At 51.0% G+C, this 20,089-nt stretch overlaps 1 protein-coding gene across 5 annotated transcripts; it reads left to right on the forward strand.

Moving 5' to 3' along the window:
* Positions 1 to 291: 291 nt before the first annotated feature.
* KLHL25 (kelch like family member 25) lies at positions 292 to 19,571 on the forward strand. Of its 5 annotated transcripts, none has more exons than XM_054837243.1 (3): positions 292 to 483; positions 11,059 to 12,888; positions 17,986 to 19,571. In XM_054837243.1, the coding sequence occupies exon 2, from the start codon at positions 11,076 to 11,078 to the stop codon at positions 12,843 to 12,845; it is 1,770 nt and encodes a 589-aa protein (XP_054693218.1). In that variant the 5' UTR covers positions 292 to 483; positions 11,059 to 11,075; the 3' UTR covers positions 12,846 to 12,888; positions 17,986 to 19,571. The 5 variants fall into 5 exon arrangements, with proteins under 5 accessions (XP_054693218.1, XP_054693219.1, XP_054693216.1 ...); XM_054837244.1 differs by lacking the exon at positions 292 to 483 and adding an exon at positions 497 to 548; XM_054837241.1 differs by lacking the exon at positions 292 to 483 and adding an exon at positions 5,255 to 5,388.
* The last annotated feature ends 518 nt before the right edge of the window (positions 19,572 to 20,089 follow it).

The following is a 20,089-nucleotide window of genomic DNA, read 5'->3' on the forward strand; positions in this document are numbered from 1 at the left end:
TGGGGGGAGCAGAGGGCAGCGCAGACTTGCTCAGCAGGGCTGAAACGGAGGAAGGCGGACTTTAGGACCCGGGGAATTCCGGGCCGCCCTCGTCCCGCCCCCAAGCCGCCTTCCTTTTCTTCTATTGGTCGCTGCACTTCGCTTGCGGCCGCCTCCTCCCATGCGCCGCTCCGCAGGGGGGCGAGGCGAAGAGTGGCGTCACGGTCTCGGCGCTCCCTGAATGGCCGCGGCGGCGGTGGTTGGCCCCGCCCCCGAAGTCCCACGCGAGGCAGGTTCCACCCGCGGGTTACATTGTATGCAGGGAGCGCGCGGGGCCGGGGGAGGCGGGGGCGCCGCCGCGCATCGCTCCACGCGTGGGCCGAGGAGCCGCCCCGCCCCGGAGCTGTCCGCCGCCCTCCCTCCTGCCCGCCGGGCGCCCTGCGGGGCTGGGGGGGGCTTCGGCGCTGCCGGAGGTTTCGGCTTGGTCGGGCGCGGAGAGAGACGGTGAGTTGTTTTCCCGAGCTGTGGGCTCCAGCGGCCGCTTCCAGATCCGGCTCTGGCCCCTCGTAGTAAGGCCGGGTTTGCTTTTGCTTTTGCGGGGATACGGGCCCGGGGGAGGGCAGGGACCTGCCGGCCGGCAGCAGGACACCCAGCACGCCGCCCCGGCTGCCGGCCCCGGGGCTTGCCGGGGATCTCGGAGCACCGTGTTTCACACGCGTGGAAACCCGGCAGTGAAATGTTTAGGGAGGTGAAAGGCTTTTCTAAAGAAAAAAAAAAAAAGAAGCAGCTATTCATGTCTTGAATATAAAAGTAAAGTGGCATTGCCTTTTTCCTTCTTTTTTTTTCATTTTCTTTTTTTTTTTCTCCTCTCTCGAACATGTATCTCTCAAAACTGTGCTTGAAGGGACACAACTTCCATGGCCTTTCTGATGAAAACAGTTTGAGTAACGCTGTCTAGAGAAGTGTGCAGGTTTGTGCGAATGACTGAACTGACAGAGGAGAAAAAATAGTTCATCCCTCTGCTGTCCTTACAGGCCCCTTTGCATTTAAAAAAGTTACAAGCCTGTTTGGTAGTTGGGTTTTTTGGTTTTGGGGTTTTTTTTCTTTTTTATTTCATCCACCCACTTGCACTTGGAGGGTTTGAGGTGGGGGGGCTTAGTCTAGCCAAATCTGTGCTTGGGAAAATCTTCTGTCCTCAGCCTTTCATAAACACACCTCAGTGTTTCATGCTATTTATGTGGAGACCCCTGGCTTCATAACTGGTTTCTGTTTTCCTGGCAGTCTCTCTGTGTCTTCTTCTCTTATGATCTGCTGCAGTAACCTCCCTGGTCAGGGTGCCGTGGGCTGTAGCTTTTGTGGTCTTTCTCCAGATGTACTTCTGGAGAGATCCAGAGCCCCAGGAAGAACAAACAACTCTATAACCTTTATACTTTAACAACTTCCTTTGTTTTCTCCCTCCTTCCTGTGTCTTGTGACACTTGTTTTTATTGAACTTACCTTAGGAGCAACGCGAGATGTTTGTAACACACCCCGCACGTTTCTGGTGGTGGCCAGCTGCCTCTGTTAACTCAGCTGAGTTCTTGATCACTGCTCTGGTAATAGTCTCCTTCCAGAGCGGGTGCAAACCAGGTCTGAGCTCTGCTGTACTTTCTTGTCAGGGGATCTGACTCCTTAGTGAGATGGGACCCTTTCTGGGACCTCTCTGTTTTCTTTGTCCTGTTTGCTGCTTCAGATCAAACCTTATCCCAAACCGAATTTTGTTTCTTTTGTGTCTTTAACCCTAACAATCTGCTCTGGTTTATCTCCATGATAAGGCTATATATATTCAGTGATGCTCTTGGGGGGAGTTTGCTCGGCAGGGGGAAGGTGTGGGGTGGGCACAAGATTCTCAGGACTGAAACCAGAGTGAAATTTGCTGCAGAAGCAAATTAGTCGCACCGTAACGTGGACACAGGAGACTGTACGCAGCTTCAGCACTGGGGAACTTAAACTTACTATCCTTTTTTTTTTTTTGTTCATTTTCTCAAGTATGTGGGGACTGTTACCTCAAGTTCTTCTGCCTCAGCATGTATGTGAAGCGTGCCCCGTGGGAGCCTCCCATGCTGTGTTTGGGACAGGTTCGAGTAACTCAAGCGGTGAGGATGGTAGCGTGGATGTGGTTTTGGAGAGGAGATAAGGCCAGTTGAAAATCGTTTGACTGAAGGAGTTAGGCAAATGAAACTTGTGAAGGCAGACAGCTTGGGAACAGATGACAAGATGCTGCATGACACATACTCCAAATATGTGAAAATGAGCGTGTGTCTGATATATAAATGGTCCCACCGGCACTGGAGCGAATGCTGGGCATGGTCCTGGATGGGGACAAGGAGTGTGTGCACGTCTACGTGTATGTATGTACGTGTGAATTATGACACCATTTTTGTCCCTACAGTGGTAACCAGCCGCACCCCAAAGCCCGCAGGAGTTCAGGTCCTTCCTCTTAACAGCCAGAGGAAGTTCTAGGCAATGTTTACCAGGTAGCTGAGTGAAGCAGGAAGGGCAGGATGTGGCCCTCTGTGGAGGTGGAAGAGGATGGGCAGTGCGTTGCGAGATGGGGAGGGAAGTGGCAGCATTACCAAAGAGGGTGTTGAGCAGTGCCTTGGCCTTGGGCATGAGTAGGTGGAGCAGGACGGGCAGAGCTGGCCCGGGTGTCCGCAGCAGTGACGGTGACTGTGGAGGGGGCAGGTCTGAGGAAGCGGTGTCAGCAATTGAACTGAGGAGTAGATTTACTCCCATCTTTTATAGACTCTAATTGATTTGTAGTGAATGTAACTGACGTTGCTTAAAACAGTGGCTGTGGGAAAGCCGTCTAGGAAGCTTTTAGCTGTGACAAGCTGCCCCAAGGCCCCTGGCCTGACCTTTAACCACCATCGCATCGGTCTGTCTTTGCTTATCAACTTTATATCCCCGCAGTGGCTATTAGTATCTCTCCGGTCAGTACAGGCTGCTCTGTCTTCCCCCCATCCTCGAGCTTGTGAACGTTGCATGTCCTGTAACCACTGTCTGTTTGCTGACCATTGGACTTTGCAAAGACTACCGGTTTTATATGATAGCCTGCCAGATTGTGGAGAGGGAAATTTTTTACTGTAGCGCGCTGGCAATCACTCTGGTTTGCTTGTGATGCCTGCGCAGATGCCTGGGATAACCTGGGCTGCTGCAGTGCTCCCATGCTGATCCAGAACTTGCAAGCTGAGTGCATGGTTTGATGCTGTGTTAGTACTGAAATTAAAAGATCAAAGATGGGTGTCATACTCGTTCCTTTGGTCCAGAGCCAGAGGGCAATGAGCAGTGCCCTGTCTTGCAGCCCCCTTCAATATCTGTCAGTGCTTCGCAATCCAGCTGGGGACGGCTGTCCTCCATGCCATCAACATCAGGGGCTAATTGATTCAGGAGACACGAGGGCCTCCTGTGTCCAGGGCTCTGAACTCCGTCCAGAATTGTAAATGAACTCCTGCAAATCGAACCTGGCAGTTGCATCAAGATCTCCTGCCTGGCAGGGGAGCGGGGAAGACAAAATAAAATCCTAGGTTAACTGGCCAGGCACAAAATTGAAATCCTGCCCTGACAGCAGGCGGACAGACCTGTTTGGTGTGAGCATCCATAGCAGGGCTTCTGGTTAGCCCGACCATCGGAGCAATCGGCTCTGCCAGCCTCAGCCCAGGAGCCGGGCACAGTGCGCAGAGAGTGTGGGAGGATCTGAATGTGTTTTCTGGAGTCAGCAGCTGCAGTGGCTATTCTGGCGTTAATTTCGCATATACCACATCTCATCTTCTGAACTTTCCCGGGGAAGTGGCGTGTGGTTCCGCTCATCTATATTTGAAGTACCGAAGGCCTTTTGCCTTGGCAGCACATCAGCAAGTTGGCTTGCTTGAAAAGGACTTTATCCTGCCTGGATGGGGCTGGGGTAGGTACTGCGATCAAGTAGATTGTTTCCATTCCGGAGCCTTTTTGAGTATAATTTGAGAGATGGGGCTGCAAACTCGCTTGCCTCCTCTGCAGCCCCGCATTCATTTTGCAAAGCGACTGTGATTGATCTGGCAGAATGGGATTTATTCACTGGTGGAGCTAGAGGGCAGCCGGGAAGGACAAAACCCCACAGCAGCCTCTGAAATGAATCGCAGCCTCTGAAATGAATCACAGTCTCTGAAAAGACCCACTGGGGTTACGGCGTAGCAATGAAAAGCTATTGTCTGGAGCCTGAACTGTGGCTAAAAGCATTATTTATCCCGGTTTGGATAGTGGCTGTAGGAGGGTGTGGTATTCCCAGGAACTGCAAAGCCAATGTGCTTAGTGGTGAACATGAACTTTTATTTGATTGCATCACAGGTGGCTCAAGAAGCTTGATGGAGTATCTCAGTTGCAGAGTAGCAAATCCAATACCTGATTTGTCAATAAAACTGCATCTATTGCATGGAAAGTGGATTTCCTACTGGTATTTTTGTTTTGGTTGGAACACGGTTGCCGTTGGCTCAGGTTAGTCCATGTCTTATAGATTTGAGGCACAACTGCCCCTTTCGCCAGTGCTTTTGCAAGACAGAACAAGAACCTCGCTAATTGGTACAGCTTGGAAACACTGCTTTTGTTTTCTATGCTAAGTGGCATTCAGTAGATTCTTGTGGTGGCTTTGGGCTCAGAGTGGAGCACAGGTTTAAAGGGAGGAGCGGTGGGTACTGGTGAGAATGGGATGTGAAGCAGTGATCGACAGACTGAGTTTTGAGTGCAGCTTTGCTTTAGTAAGCACATTCAGATACGTGCCCGGACCTTCTCCAGACAATCTGATCTCCTGGAGCCTACAGAATTGGGCTTGGAAAACCTCCCAGTTTCTGTCTGAGCCAACAGAAGGAGCCTTTCACATGGTCTCTCTGTTTTGTGTCTGGGATATGCAGGCTAGATTAGAAAGTGAGAAAATGAGAAGAAACAATAAGGATGTCTTCCATTCTCAAAGGCTGGGGCAGGGTCAGAAATTCTGCTTTGGGGGGATGAGGTCAACTGTCTTTGCTTGCCTATTTGCAAATATGATGAAACGGCGAGAGTTTGTCGGGAAGGCCAAATCCAGCTCTGTTACAGAGAGACCCGCTGATTCATGGCAGAGTTACGTTGCCTGAATTCCAGCATGTAAAATCACAGTTGCATCTTTGCTGCGTTAGTCATCCTGAAGAAGGCAAGAACAAATTTGACTGTTGTGGGCAAACCACTAAATTCACCAGAGCTGCTGGAGATGAACCCGATTTGTTAGAGAGCGAAGCCTGCACCCAGGCACACAGGAGTGTGGACAGAGCGGAGGGACGATGCGGTGAAGATCCTTTGCTGCCCACCTGGCAGCAGCCTGGGCTCCACGCTTCACAAGTGCAGTGCTGCATTAAATGCCAGGTGCTATTTTAATTCCTTTCATCTCAAGCACTCTTTACAGAAGGGCATTATTAGTGTCGAGCATTTCGAGCAGCTTCAAGCTGTATACCTGATAGTCCACCGTGTTTTGCAAGGACATGAAAGTCATCTGAAAACATCTTTACATTTGTTCCTTCCCCTTTCTTGTTTTCTGTCTCCCTCCCCCCATCTTTTCCTTTTTTCTGTTGGGTTTTTTTCACTTTTGAAGCTTGAGCTGTGTCCATGAGTATGTGAATGCCTCTCCAATGCTGAGAAATTGCATCTGAAAGCAGCCGTATCTGGGGCGCGTGTTTTACAGTGAGCTGCCACACTGATCTTTCTCCTAAGCAGATTTGCAAGGAGCTCCTCCCCGTGAAGACAACACAGTGGGTGACTTCAGGTTTCTAGTTTGCTACTCTGTACAGTAAAAAGGGGGAAATTGGCTGTTCTGTGCCAGTAGTTTTGTCCTGCGATGGTGTTGCTGGCCTAAGCACCAGGCAGTGGAGTTCGTGAAGGTGTTGGAAAGGAACAGATTTTTGGGATGAGGGAACAGGAGCGTTACTAATGGGTAGAGAATTTTTCCACCGCTTCCAGGGAGAAGCTGAACTTTGGCTGAATTCAAAATGGCATTTCACCCCAAAGGGCTGATATTGTGAAATCAGAGAGAAAAAAAAAAAAAAAAAGAATCTTACGCCTGCCTCCCTGCGAAAGCATCCATCGCTGGCTGCTCGAGGCAGGTCTGCTCTAGTCTGGAAGGAGCAGCTAGCTATAGGTTGTAGTGCAGTCCATACATGGAGGGCTGACTGCTTGGGAATGAATCTCTACTGTGGCATGAGCAGCTTCTTCCACGTCTTCTGAGCTGAGCCAGCAGGGAACCTTATTGCTTATTTATTTACTTATTTATTTACTTTACTCATGGTTGAGTGGGGCAAAAAGAAATGTGTTCTGCTTGCTGCTTCTCTGAAAGTCTGATTAGCAAACAGAAAGCGCCAGCTTTGGTTCATGGGATTTGGGCTCTTTGTTGGTGTTTAGCGAACCTTTACGGTCTTGGGAGAACACTTTTAAATCCTGTACTTTTTGCCCTTATAAGCAGAAATGATTCCTGATCCCCTGAAGTCCCACTGGGGAACATCTTACTCTCAAATATTGTTCTCTTGAAAGGAAGCAGCATCTCAGCTGGTGATTTCCTGCAGATAATAAGTGAAACTGCAGATTTGTGGACAGCCTGCTGGTTTAAGATGGAGACGGGAACCCCAAGCCTAGTTAAATATAGCGCATGTATCAGTAGTCCTTCTGAGCTGTCCTCTCATGCATTTCTTTCGTGACTGGAGACTGGAGGCTGATCCAGCTTCGAATTATCCAATTTCTAAATGCTGCTTGGGCTTTTCAAGAGGTGATAGAGTGTTTCTGAGGTTGTCCTAAATGACCCATACCAGCTCCCTATAGCGGACTCCGACATGGTGACCCACCAGCCCAGGAGGGACAGCTGTCTGCTGGGGCATGGTTTGTAGGAAGCAAGCGGCGCTCGGACGGGATAACTGTGGTCGTTGTTCGGGTGCGGAGTTTGGCCAGCTCTGTGGTTTTGTTTTTACCCCGTTCTCTTTGGCAGCTTTGTCCCTGTCCAGAGAGACTGCTGGGGTGTTTTCTTCATGAGCTGAGATCTGAGGGGTCTTTTGTCCCTGAGCCAACTCCAACCCTTCTTTTGGGTTGCTGTCTGCCCTGTGTGGGCGAGTGGAAGGATTTCCAAAGTGCCCTTATCTTGCTCTGCTGGAAAAATCCTGTCTCTCCTATATCTGCTGTACAAAGGCTGCAGACAGCCAGGGGAATACTATAGCCAGCAGGCAGCATTGGATAGTTGTCAAAAAACTGATGCCCCTCTGCCCTCATCCATATGGAAGAAGGGTTATTTCTACCTCTGCGTGCAGTTAAGATCCTTCTAAAAGGCTATGCAGTAGATATTTATTTTTTCAATAAACGCCTTTTGAAGGAAAAAAATGAATGCAGTGTGGAGAAATCCCAGACCCGGTTTGTTCAGGTCATGCCTTCTGCTATTCGCATTGACGGGTCTGTTCTGGTGATAGCTTCCTGCATGATGGAAGATGCAGCTGTGAGCTCCGATAACCCCCTGAGCTCTCGCAGAGCAGGTGGGAGCTTGGCAGGAGCCACTGACAAGTTTCTTTGTGTAAAATATTCCTCATTCTGAGTGGTTCTGGTTTTTTCTCTTTAGCTCAGTAGATGGATAAGGGAAACAAGGAATGTAGTAGGGGACAAATTCTGCTCTGCATGCATCTGCTTCTGAGAAGTGCCTAAGAGCATGTCGTGGGTCCAGCCTGTTCATCGCTGCAGTTAAACATCGCTTACATTGCGGCTTACGTTTGCGCACCTCATGAAAAGTGTAGACGATCCTTTTAGTTACAGGCTTCTGAGGTTCATAGGGCTGCTAGATTTTGGAAGAAACCGGTCAGATGAAATAGCTGCTGCCTGCAGTTTCTGTTCATCTGATACGGGTGGGATGATGCCAAGTTCTCTGGTAGACTGAGAGATGCAGTGGGGTGCGTTTGTGAGAGGAAGAATTAGTACCTGCCACTTCTCTGCTTGTGCCCAGCTATGGCAGGATTCAAGAAGCCCTCAAAACAAGCTGTTTGGAAGTTGCTGAAAACCACGAGCAAGCCTTGCTGGTGAGATGGCTGTGCACCAGAGTTCAAAGGCTGCTTTAGTTTCAGTTTACTGGTCTGTCCAGCCCGGGTCATCTGTGACCAGTGACATCCAGTGTCATCACCCGGCTCCAGGAGAGGCCAACTAAAGGGGCTGCGTGCGGCTCTTCAGCTTTCAGGCTTGCAGCCGTACTGGGGACCAGCTGGTGCCTGTAGTGGAACAGGGTGATATGAAGAGCTGTCCTAATGGGGACTGGGCTGGAACCTGCTCCTCAATACCCGTTGGGTAGAAATATTATTTGGTTACCCAGTGCCTTGGGCAAGATGTTTGATGTTGGAAGCCTGAGATTTTTTATATATGTGTGTATATATAAAGTGGCTCTGCTGCAGCTTTTATACAGACATTTTTTATTTCTAAATAACCTGCTCCTTCCATTCCGAGCAGTGGCTTTTCTAATCTTAGTGTCAGAAAAAATTATGCTGCCTTCCTGCAATCTTTTTGTTTGTTTCCAGAGCTGTCCTATATAAATTGCTTAATTTTCTGTGCATAAGCAAATCAAAGGTTAATATTGAATAGCTGACCTGAGCTGCGAGCAAAGCAAGCAGTAGTGGTGTCAGGGTGGTTTCTGAGGTTGTAGGAATAGGGACCTAAATCAATAGCTTTTAGCAGACTCATAAATGTTTCATTTGTATTCCTCGCTTTGGCGTTACAGAGCTTTGACACGAGAATCCATATAACCTCTTAAATTAGTGTTGTCCCTGTGCTGGGTGCAGATGTTGGAAACAATTTCCCTCAGATGCACTTCAAAGCGCTGCTCCGTAATGGCATTTTCCTTCCTGTTTTGGAGCCTTGATTCTGCGCAGCCTCCGATCCCGAGCGAAACAAACTTGGCGGCCTCAAGCCCAGGCTGCAGGGATTTTGGCGAGGAGCGTGCACATATCCAACCCAAATACCCGTGGCAATGCTCCTGCCTGGCGCGGAGGCCAAGTTGGAGTTGTGGCTGCTTTGGGCAAGCTATCGTTTCTGCACGGAGAAGCACAGAGAGACCTTTTCCCTGGACTGTGACACAGTCCTGAGGAATGACTGAAGCCTCGGGAAGACCAACCTCAATAATTCACGGCAGGAGGTGGGGAAGGAAGGACGTGCCCACAACTATTTGTCAAATTTGGACTGTTTTGGAGGCGCTGGAGAAGCAGGGGGTAGGAAGCATGTGAGCGGAGCGTGAGTCAGGCAGCTTATCTGGTCATCCACCTCTGCTTGAGGTCATCCACCCGTGGAGCGTGGGAGGGTTGTGCAGCTCCAGGTCTCCAACAGGTCAAGGCTGTGACCCACCAGCAGCCTGGGACCTCTGTGTCAGCTCTCTCGGTGTAGACCTTGTGCTCGCAGGGGAGAAAGACCCTTGAGAAACCTCAGGCTGCGAAGAGCAAGTTAAAAAAACCAACCAACCAACAACAACGAAACCAACTCAACCAAAACCCCTTCCCCAGCTCTATCTGTGTGGCTAATTACTGATTTCTAAACAATTGGGTGGCTGGAGCGGGTTGCTGTGGGATTTCAGCCCTGGTGTCTCCAGCCTGCAAAGCAAAACTGTGATGTTTTTGGGAAGATGGGGTAGGAAAGGGATAGAAAAATAGTCCTGGGTGAGAGATGAGGTCTAGCAGAGCCGGATAGAGTTTCTCAAGCAACCCTTTTCCTGTGAATTAGACCCGCTTTCCCCAGCTTGTAGCCATTTCTCCTGGCTGCCTTGTGTTGGCAGGGAAGCTGAGCTGATGGCAGACCCTGATGCTCCCGTGCACCCCAAGAGGGTCCTCCCTGCCCGAAGCACTGAAACGCTCCTGGGACAGCCCAGACCCCCCCAAGCTCTGTGGCTTGCCCCATCTTGAGCCCGTTCGGTGGGCTGCCAGCCTGCAAACTCCGCTTTTAGCTAGGGAGAGTCTCTTTTACTGAAAAGAAATGACATGTAGTACAGTGCCTGCGATGGCTTTGCTGCCTCTGCTGTCACGGGGGCCCGTAGTGGAGGCACAGCAGGCGGGCACGATTTTTCTTTTTTTTTGGGCTCATTTTTCAAACCTCCGGACAGTCGTGCTAGCAACTTCAGTACTTCCTGCTGTAAGAGAGGGCTGTAGGAGTATCTGTCTGTCTACTTAGGTTACATGAGGGACAAAATAGAGCTGGCTAAAATATTTTGGAGCAAAGGACTTGGATTTTATCATCTAAGTACTATTAATTTGATTGGTCCAAAGGCTTTTTCTTCCACGGGCAAGGATAGGTATCGGGTAGCACTTAAATGAAATAGCAGCTAATAAAAGCCTTGTGTTTGCTTCTGCCTGTCTGTTAAAAAGCATAATTTAGCTGTCTCTTTTGTCTTATTCTCTGTGGTGAATCAGTCCTGCAAAATGTTTAAGTCACATGAAGTGTCTGGTGAGTTTTATCAACAAAAACTACAATGAATGGGTTTGGTAAAATTTGTTCAAAACTTTTGGCTTGTGCTGGTAGCTCAATGTTCCATAAATAAAACCAGTAGCAATTGCCTTTCCTAAACCTGCAATAATCTTCAGGAAAATCAGAAGCCAAACTCGATTTCTGCTGAGCCAAGAACAGACCAGTGCCCTTTATCCTGGATAGACTGCTCTCTTAATGCTGTTTTCTAAGGAAAAATAACTCTTCTGCGGTTTGCCAATACCCTCTAGGGGCTGTTGAGACAATTTACCATCAAGTTTGGGTTTTGATTGCTTCACTTTGTTGCTGTGTTGCTGAAACCAAAGGGCAGAATTTCCCCTTTCACCCTGCTCTGCCTTCCCACCCTGCTCGGCCCAAGTTAAATTTCTGGAGGATGTGAGGGTGCAAGAGGCACGGGCTCTGCAAGCCAGGGTGCAGGAGCGCTGGGATGTCACCTGGTGCTTCACGTTTGAGGTCCGTTGACAGTCTACCAGGGTTGGATAGCAAATGCATATATTCTTCATGCCTTACATCAGTGAGGACAAGAGAATAATGGGTTTTCTGTTTTTTTCTCTGCAGGCAAGAGCTCTGTCATCATGTCAGTCAGTGTCCACGAGAACCGTAAATCCCGGACTAGCACCGGCTCCATGAACATCTTGCTTTTTCACAAAGCTTCCCACCCGGACTGCGTGTTGTCCCATCTGAACACCCTGCGGAAGCACTGCATGTTCACTGATGTCACTCTTTGGGCAGGAAACAGGTCATTCCCATGTCATCGGGCAGTGCTGGCTGCCTCCAGCAGATACTTTGAAGCCATGTTTAGCAACGGCCTCCGGGAGAGCCTGGATGATGAGGTGAACTTCCATGACAGCCTTCACCCAGAGGTGCTGGAGCTACTGCTGGACTTTGCTTACTCCTCTCGGATCATCATCAATGAGGAGAACGCTGAGTCCCTCCTGGAGGCTGGAGACATGCTGCAGTTCCACGACGTTCGAGACGCGGCGGCTGAGTTCCTGGAGAAGAACCTCTACCCTTCCAACTGCCTGGGCATGATGCTGCTCTCGGATGCTCATCAGTGCCGGCGGCTCTATGAGCTCTCCTGGAGGATGTGCCTGGTCAACTTTGAGACTGTTCACAAGAGTGAGGACTTCAACAACCTTTCCAAGGACACTCTGCTGGACCTCATCTCCAGTGATGAGCTGGAAATTGAGGATGAAGAAAAGGTCTTTAAGGCTGTCATCCAGTGGGTGAAATACGATCTGGATGAGCGGAAGGCTTATCTCCCAGAACTCCTGAGGAACGTTCGTCTGGCCTTGCTTCCTTCTGAATGCCTCAAGGAAGCCTTGGCTTGTGAGGACTTGATCATGGTAGATGAAAGGAACAAGCTTGTCTTGGATGAAGCTATTCAGTGCAAGAAGAAGATTCTCCAGAATGATGGGGTGGTCACCAGTCCCTGTGCCAGGCCTCGCAAAGCTGGGCACACCTTGCTGATCCTGGGAGGACAGACCTTCATGTGTGATAAGATCTACCAAGTGGATCACAAAGCAAAGGAAATTATCCCCAAAGCAGACCTGCCGAGTCCACGGAAGGAGTTTAGTGCCTGTGCCATTGGCTGCAAAGTATATATCACTGGAGGCAGGGGCTCGGAGAATGGGGTCTCAAAAGATGTATGGGTGTATGACACTGTGCACGAGGAATGGTCAAAAGCTGCCCCAATGTTAATAGCTCGGTTTGGGCATGGCTCGGCTGAATTGGAGAACTGCCTCTATGTCGTTGGTGGACACACTGCAGTGGCTGGAGTCTTTCCTGCATCTCCTTCTGTTTCCTTGAAGCAAGTAGAGAAGTACGATCCCATATCCAACAAATGGACAATGGTGGCTCCTCTGAGAGATGGAGTGAGCAACGCTGCGGTGGTGAGTGCCAGGCTCAAGCTTTTTGTCTTTGGTGGGACCAGCATTCACCGAGACATGGTGTCCAAAGTCCAGTGCTATGATCCAGCTGAGAATCGGTGGATGATCAAAGCCGAATGCCCACAGCCCTGGCGCTACACGGCAGCCGCTGTCCTGGGCAGCCAGATTTTCATCATGGGAGGAGACACCGAGTTCACAGCAGCATCTGCCTACCGCTTTGACTGTGAAACAGACCAGTGGACGCGCATCGGGGACATGACAGCCAAGCGCATGTCGTGCCACGCTTTGGCCTCGGGGAATAAACTCTACGTGGTGGGGGGTTACTTTGGGACTCAGAGGTGCAAAACGCTGGACTGCTACGACCCTACGTCAGACACGTGGAACTGTATCACAACAGTGCCTTACTCGCTCATCCCCACAGCTTTTGTCAGCACCTGGAAGCACTTGCCATCGTGATGAGGGTCAGGGCTCAGGGACTTGTATCCAGGAGGTCAATAAGGTAAGGGTCTCCTCCTCTTAAATCAAAACTTGCTGTCTCACCTCAATTGCATCTCCACACACCACACTGCAGCCATGGGTTCCAGGTTGCTCGTGTTTTGTGAGAAGGGTGCATTTAAAGGTGGGATGCAGCACCAGAAAAGAGTAATCAGCTCTTCCATGATGTAAATCTACCTAGCTCCCAGGCTTCTCTTGTTTCCAGATGGTGCCCTCAGTATCTGAAGAGAAATCTCCATGGGTGGCTGCAAGCAGTCCACAGATCCCCTGTCTCTGCTCTGAGCCAGCTGGGTGTGCCAGCGTCACCCTTCTGCGTGTGTGTGGGTATGGGAGGGCAGATGTGTCAGCACCTGCTCTCCTGGCTGTCACCATAGAATACATCCTGCCCCTGTGTGGCGGAGGGGGTTACCGTTTCTAAAAGCGCTTGCAGATGACTTCTGGGAGATGCCAGGGCAACAAGTGGTTTGGAAAAAGTCTCAGTAGTTTGATATTTTTGCTGGGTATCTGGGTGATTTTTTTGGAGCTGATGAATACATAGGCAAGTGACCCTTGGGATGCCGGCAAATCCTGGATCTCTTTTTATGCTCTGTATTTACATTTCAGTGGGTAGCAGGAGCAGAAGCTTAGAAGCCACGGTGCATTTGATGGTCCTGGTGTTTATTTAACATCCAGACTGTTGCTTGTTAAATCACAACTTCTGAGACTTCTGTGTAAGACCCGAGTGGGAGGGAAGGGGTTTTGTAACCAGAAGGAGAATGTGTTTATCAGTGTTTTGAGGTGTGTGAGAATGTAGTTGTTGGAAACTCATGATGTCCTGTCTCATTCTGGTGCTCCGGTTCTCCCTCGCTCAGAGAAGGTGCTATTGCAGTGCCACTGGGACAGGGCTGTTGGTTCCTCCTCTCTCCTCCCCAGTGGGATGCCTTGTTGCCATTCTGGTTACCAGCTTTGCTCTGCAGAGCTTTGCGTGTCTTCACCAATCTGTGCCGAGGTGCAGCTGGCCAGACAAAGGCCAAAAACTCTTCTCACCTTGCATCGTGAAAGCAGATGTTGATACGGGCAACACTTGGATAGCACCGTCTTCCCAGGAAGTCCCTAACACCTCTGCTAGCTCGGTCAGCAGTTTCACCAGTGCCAGCAACGCAGACAACCCTGCTTTGGTGGTTGGAGACTACGTCCCAGCTAGCTGAAGGAGCTGGGAAACCCTTGCGTACGGGGGCGGGATTGACAAACTTCACTTACGGTTTTATTTGAAAGGTGGGGACTGCGTGGAGGGAAATTCTTCCATAGACTCATCAAAATCCACTTCACAAGAATGCTGCCCAAACCCTCTAACACCCTCTCACTTCCCTGCCTCCCACTCAGTGTGGTTGGTGCGCCTGGGAATCGCCCAGTGGGTGAAATTGCTGGCATCTCCCAGTGATCATCTCTTTTGATGCCAGGTGGGAACCGAGGAGGAGCTCCTGGCATCTCTGCCGGGCATTTGCCCAACGTGACCACCTGCTTTTCTCGGGTGGAAAAAAAAGCACCCGGAGCATTATGCTGGCCTTTGATTTGCGAAACACCTGGTTTTAACATGGGCTGGACCACAGTGAGGGCAGGGCAAGAGTGGAAAGGGTTAAAAGGAGATCTCTGAGAGCTTTCCCAGCACTGGAAGATAATGGCCTTTCCAAATTCTCCTCCTCGGGCGTTGCCTAGCATCTGTCACAGTGGCTCAGTAATCTAATTAACTGCCACTCAGCTATTAAATATTGCAGCAAAGAGTGTGAGGACTCCATCATTTTCAACTCAGGTCAATGGGGCCTCCCCTAAGAGCCAGCCTAGAGCTGAAAATTAATTTTCTCTGGTAGCAGATGCGTCTGAATATTAAAGCTCAACACCAGCCGCACTGCTGGGAATAGGAATAGGGAATATTTTTTGAGGTGGGAGTTGATTCTTCAGCTGCTGAATAAAAAGCCGTCTCCAAAGTCACAGAGACGTTATTTTCCTCTCCTGCCTTTTTTCCTCCGTACTGTATTTGGGTTGTTCAGACCTAATAAACAGCTTTGTGGGGGTTGTATAGATATTCCCCCCCCCCCCCCGTAATCTGAAGCCTGGCACAAGCACAAGAAAACTAGGAACTGTAATGCCAACCTGCAAATAAAACTGGTGAAAAGTCACTGTGCGAGGGTTTTATATGTTTTTTTGGCTTCGCTTCCACTCTTCAGTTAAAAGAAGTGTTTAAAATATACATGAGTTCTTGCCAGACAGAATGTCTCTTCATTTTTCTAGGGACTTTTTTTTTTTAAAAAAAACTAAGTTATTGTTATGGCCTCAGCCACTGTGACAGCTCCTTAAATAAAGCACCAAAACTGGCAAGTGAAGGCAAGGCCCCAGTGCCTTGCCCATGTCCCACCAGCCATGTCCCACACCTTTGCCTTGGCTGTCCTGGCTGCACTGGTGCCAAAACTGGGCTTGGGAACTGGGGTGACTGGTCACAGGGTCCCTAACAACTACCTTGATGCCCTACAGCAGGTTGGCCAAGGGATCTTCTGGCTTGCAGCTCCCACCATGTCACGTCTCTGCTGCAAGCTCCGTTTTGGTCCCTAGGGGATCCTTCTTCAAGAAGGGACACCCAGAAGGCAGGTTGGCCAGCCCGTGCCTGGGTGCTGGCGTGCCGTGGGGATGCTAATCCTATGGGAACCCCACTGAGCTGGAGAAGGCTCAGGAGGGACCATCCAAGGTGTCCTCAGAGCAGAGCAAGCCAGGTGGGTGGGGAAAGGCCTAGGCAAACACACAGTAGGAAATAATACTTTGTAGTCATGAAAAAAACAACCTTCTCACCTATAAACTGGTGAGGTTGCATTCATACCAGCCCCGAAACCCAAATAATCCGTCCTTGAAAATTGTTGATCATAAACCACTGAGTCTGTGTTTCATTTAAAGCATAAAACTGATCAGCTGGAAATGTTTCCTTGAGGGCATGGCCTTCACCCCTCCCAGCTGGAGCCAGTGCACCTTTCAGCAGAGGTCCCAGTTCCCCTGCCAAGGATGCCATGTGACATTAATTTAGTGCTTATTGCCAGCAGTTAATTCCAGGGATCAAGCATGATTAGTAATATGAAACGTGAAAGCCTGGTCTCCTCCCACCCGTGGTGGTGGAGCCACGAGGAGGTGAACGGTTACAAAAGGTAAATAAAATACTGAGTGCTTGGCTAATAACAACTCTCCGTGTTTATAAACAGAAGCAAAGCCCAGCCAGGAGCTCAGGGGATGATGCTGGGTGGTCTGTTGCAGTCCTGTGCAGTGACAATTGATGGGGACAACTCTGCACCTCCCAGGAGGTGCCTCCCAGGAGGTGACTTCAGGTGGTACCAGGAACAGGTTCTCCAAGCTGCCTGTCTCCAAATTAAAAGTGGCTTTGCCAAACTATCTGACCTGTGTGATGCTCTCATTTTCCTGGGACAGGGTCACAGATGGGCTTGGGTCAAGGAGAGGAGCCCTTAGCTGGGTGTTGGGATGGTCTCTGGGGACATGGGAGCTGCAGGTTACATGGTCCACGCAGGGAAGATGAAATGGAGAGGGGAGTCACTGCATCCCTCTGGGCTGGCTCCTGAGCCTCAAATACTCCCCTGGGGTGGAGATTTCAGAGCTCCCATCTCAAAACAAACGGGGATGAGGCAAGCCCCATAGCAGCTAGGAGCTTTTCAGCACCCGCAGGACCCTCCTCACGGTCTGGGTTGTAGGGAGCAGGCACTGGTGGCCAGGCGCTGCTCAGGCACTTCTTCCTGGGGCTTATCTGAAAGCTCAGAGCCCATTTTGTGGCTCCCCCCGGAGCCCTTTGGTGGGTTTGGCTCCCGCAGAGGCTGTGGGGTGGCACCAGCAGCAGGTACCTGCCGTTGGGTGGGCACTGAGCGGCCGATGCTGCAGCCTTTGAGGCAGTTCTGGCACCTAAAAGCTGATCTCTGGCCCCAAAACTGCAAGGATTTAGGCAGCGTGCTGGGTCCAGAACTGTATTCCGATACCGTGGTCACACTAAACGTCGGAGCTGTTCAATGGCTTTTCCTGATTATTATATTTAATTACAGCTTAGATAACAAGCCTTTTGCAAAGACAGTTTTACCGCTGGCTGCTTTGGCTTCCTTTCCACGTGGAGCAGCGCTTGGTCAGCCTTTACCTTTCCAGAAGCCGGAGGGTTTTGTTGTCGTGCATTGCTCCCAGCTCCCTCCCCAGAGCCCTGTTCGCAGCCGGACACCTTCCTATGCAAAAGCCCCAGGTGCCTGCAAACAGCAGCCTAAAAAGAAAAAACAACCTCAGGATAATCTCCCAGCTCCTAAACACGGCAGCTCACCTGCGTGCTGCGAGGTTGGTTGCTTGCAACCTGTTACAACCCCGCTGGTATTGCCGGAACAAAGTCACAGCTGGTTTCTCTCAGTGGCTCCTAGGGAAACCTATTTGCATGCGTATAATAGCGAGGCCGGATAAACAGGGACTGCAGATTTTTTGCCGCTGCTGCTCTTTTCCAAGAGGCTGGTTGTCTCTGAAGCCAGTTTATCAGGCAGCGTTGGAAGGGAGTGGCTGGCCTGGGGAGGAAAGTCGATGAAAATCAGGCTTTTCCTAACCCTGGGCAGATGGAAACATGTGCAGTCTGAGCTCGGCCCCAGACTGGATTAATCAACCCCCTTGGAAACATCGGTTGTACGGATGGTTTTGGAGGAACTGGTGGAAAAAGAGAAAAAGGGTCTTTTTGTTTTGTCTGTTCCAGTTCTTGGGCCCTCTTCCCTGCCTTAAAAATAAAGCTAAAAGCCCCATTTCCCTCAACTTTTCATTCCCTTGTCATGTCCGCAGAGGTTTCCTGGACAGCTCTGCCCAGCTCCCCGGTGCTCTGAGCCCTCCCAGCTGAACGCCCACTCTCTCCCCTCTCCTGCGAAAGCAAAGCACACCCCAAACCCCAACTAAACCGACTGCTTTCCACCTCCACCCACCCCTGGGGTCGGGGCAGGGGGCTGCCCCAGTAGCTGCCCACGTGCACCCCTTTTCTGGTGCATCGCGCCAGCTGTATCCTCTCCCGCACGGGCTGAGCCAAGTGTCACACCGTTAATGAGCTTTGTCTTTCCGTCCCCAGGTGCCAGAGTCACATCCGTGTCCCCTGTCTCGCTGCTGGAGCCAACACAGCGACCGAGTCCCCTCCCATCCTCCCGCACCGGACCCCGAGGAGCCTTTCACATCCCTTCCCGGCACCAGGAGCGGGAGGCAGAGTCGGCCCCACCGCCGGCACCGCACCATGGGGGCACGAAGGGCCACCCAGCCCCGCCACCGATGCTGCGTGGGGATGGCGAGGAGCCGGGAGCGCTGGCTGCCAGGCTGGGGCTGGGTACGGGGGGCACGGGGGTGGCTTGTGGGTGCCAGTGGCCCATCACTGGGACTGGGAAGATGGAGGCTGTGCACTGGGCTGCATCCCTCGGCAAGCACGGTGAGGGGAGCCGATAGGTGCTTTTTCTTACTTGGTTGGGGGGGTTAAGAGATAGTAATTTTTTTTTTTTTTTTTCCAAAGGCAGCGAACTTGCCATTGGCAACAGCTGCTGTTTGGGTGACTTGGAAGTGTGTTTTTAAAGGGAAAAGGGATTGAGAGCACCTGGTTGTGCCCATCCTCTGGCTGTTCTGCTGAGGCAATGGCTGTCGAAACATTAAAGCATGGGAGCTCGGGGTGGCTGCCAGCAGTGCCGGGTACCGCAGCGAAACAGGGCAGGTGCCTTTTGTTTTGCACTTTGGGCCTTTTTTATTCCCCGCCCCTTTCCTTGCCGCAGCCAGTTGCGATTTGGTTGGAGGCCGGGCAGGTCCCCGCGCAGCTGCTGGGAAGAGCGCGGCAGCTCTGTTAGCGTGCCAAGGCACCGGCACCGCTGCCCAGATATTCACCAGATAAAACCCACTGCGTGCTCGGAGCCGGTCGTCTGAGTTCCCCTACCGCGCTTGCCGAGCAGCGCGTGGGTGAAGAGCGTAATTAGCAAACGAGCAGAAACAGAGGCGCAGCGGGGCAGAGCTCGTGTCTGGTGGGGCCTCGGAGGGAAAAGGAGTGAAATAGGGGAGCAGTGCAGGGCTGGCAGGGCGGGCTGGGGAGGGATCCCCTCCTTCCCCATGCACCGCGCATCCCGTCTTCACCTTGGAGAGGTGAAAGGTTGGGCTCCAGCTTTGGGAGCCAACGGTTGGGCTGCAGCTGCCCCAGGTTGTCTGCGCACGCTGGCTGCCAAGTGTATTTGGGTTTATCCATGCAAGAGCTGTCAGCCCGAGTCGCTCCTCATGCACGCTGTGGAGGAAGGCACGTGGATTTTGGCTGTCCATATGAGGATGCAGCTCCTGACCAGCCTCTTCCAGGGCTGGCTCTGCCGAAGGCTGGTCCTGCACTGCCCCAGCATCCCGCTTCCCTCCGCAGCAGATCTGGTCCTGCAGATGCTCCGGGCTTGCCTTTCTCCCCTGGATTAGGTTAAGCTGTAGCCTGGCCAGCTGAATGATGCAATGTGATGAAAAGCCTTGACTTGGCTTCAAACAACAAAGGTCTTTTCGGAGCAGCGAGCGCCAGTTGCTGCTGGGAAGAACACACTTTGTGCAGAGCCGGTCTGTGATGCTCTGGATGACGTTTATTTACGTTTTCTAGTCTCTTTTTTTTTTCTCCAGTTGCCTGCGAACTTTAATAAAAATGATGATCTGGGAAACCATTTGTATGTTTTTCACAGGAGTCTTCATTCTTAGGCAAGTTGGATTTAGGTCTAATAACAGGGCCGAGGAATAATAACAGGGTTGGCACTTGGTGGGGCGGTTCACAAACAACCTCCTAAGCAACCAGCCCAGCTGTAATTATTATTGCTTCAGCGCTTGGGAAACTGAGGCACGACGTCAAGTATCTTTTCCAAGGTTAGTGGTAGATCTGGGAATAAAGTCCAGGGCTTCTTCTGTCCTGAGGCCATCACGTGTCTCCTTCTCCATGGCTGCTCTCACTCGACTTGACCGTGCCGTGATTTTAGGAGAAGTTGCAAGCCTGTAACACTAATCTCTGCCAAATAGGTCGAGGGGGCCCAACCCAGACATGGCCGTACTCTTGCAGGGAAAGTTCTGAGGAAGACTAGAAGAATTTATACTTCTGTTTTCCTTATTTGCCGTCGCTTGGCTGCTGCAGCTCCCGCGAAAGGGGCCCATTGACAGGCGAGATGGGCTTTCCAGCTGGGGCTCCTGTT

Source organism: Grus americana, chromosome 10 (assembly GCF_028858705.1).
Source record: "Grus americana isolate bGruAme1 chromosome 10, bGruAme1.mat, whole genome shotgun sequence".
NCBI lineage: Eukaryota > Metazoa > Chordata > Aves > Gruiformes > Gruidae > Grus > Grus americana.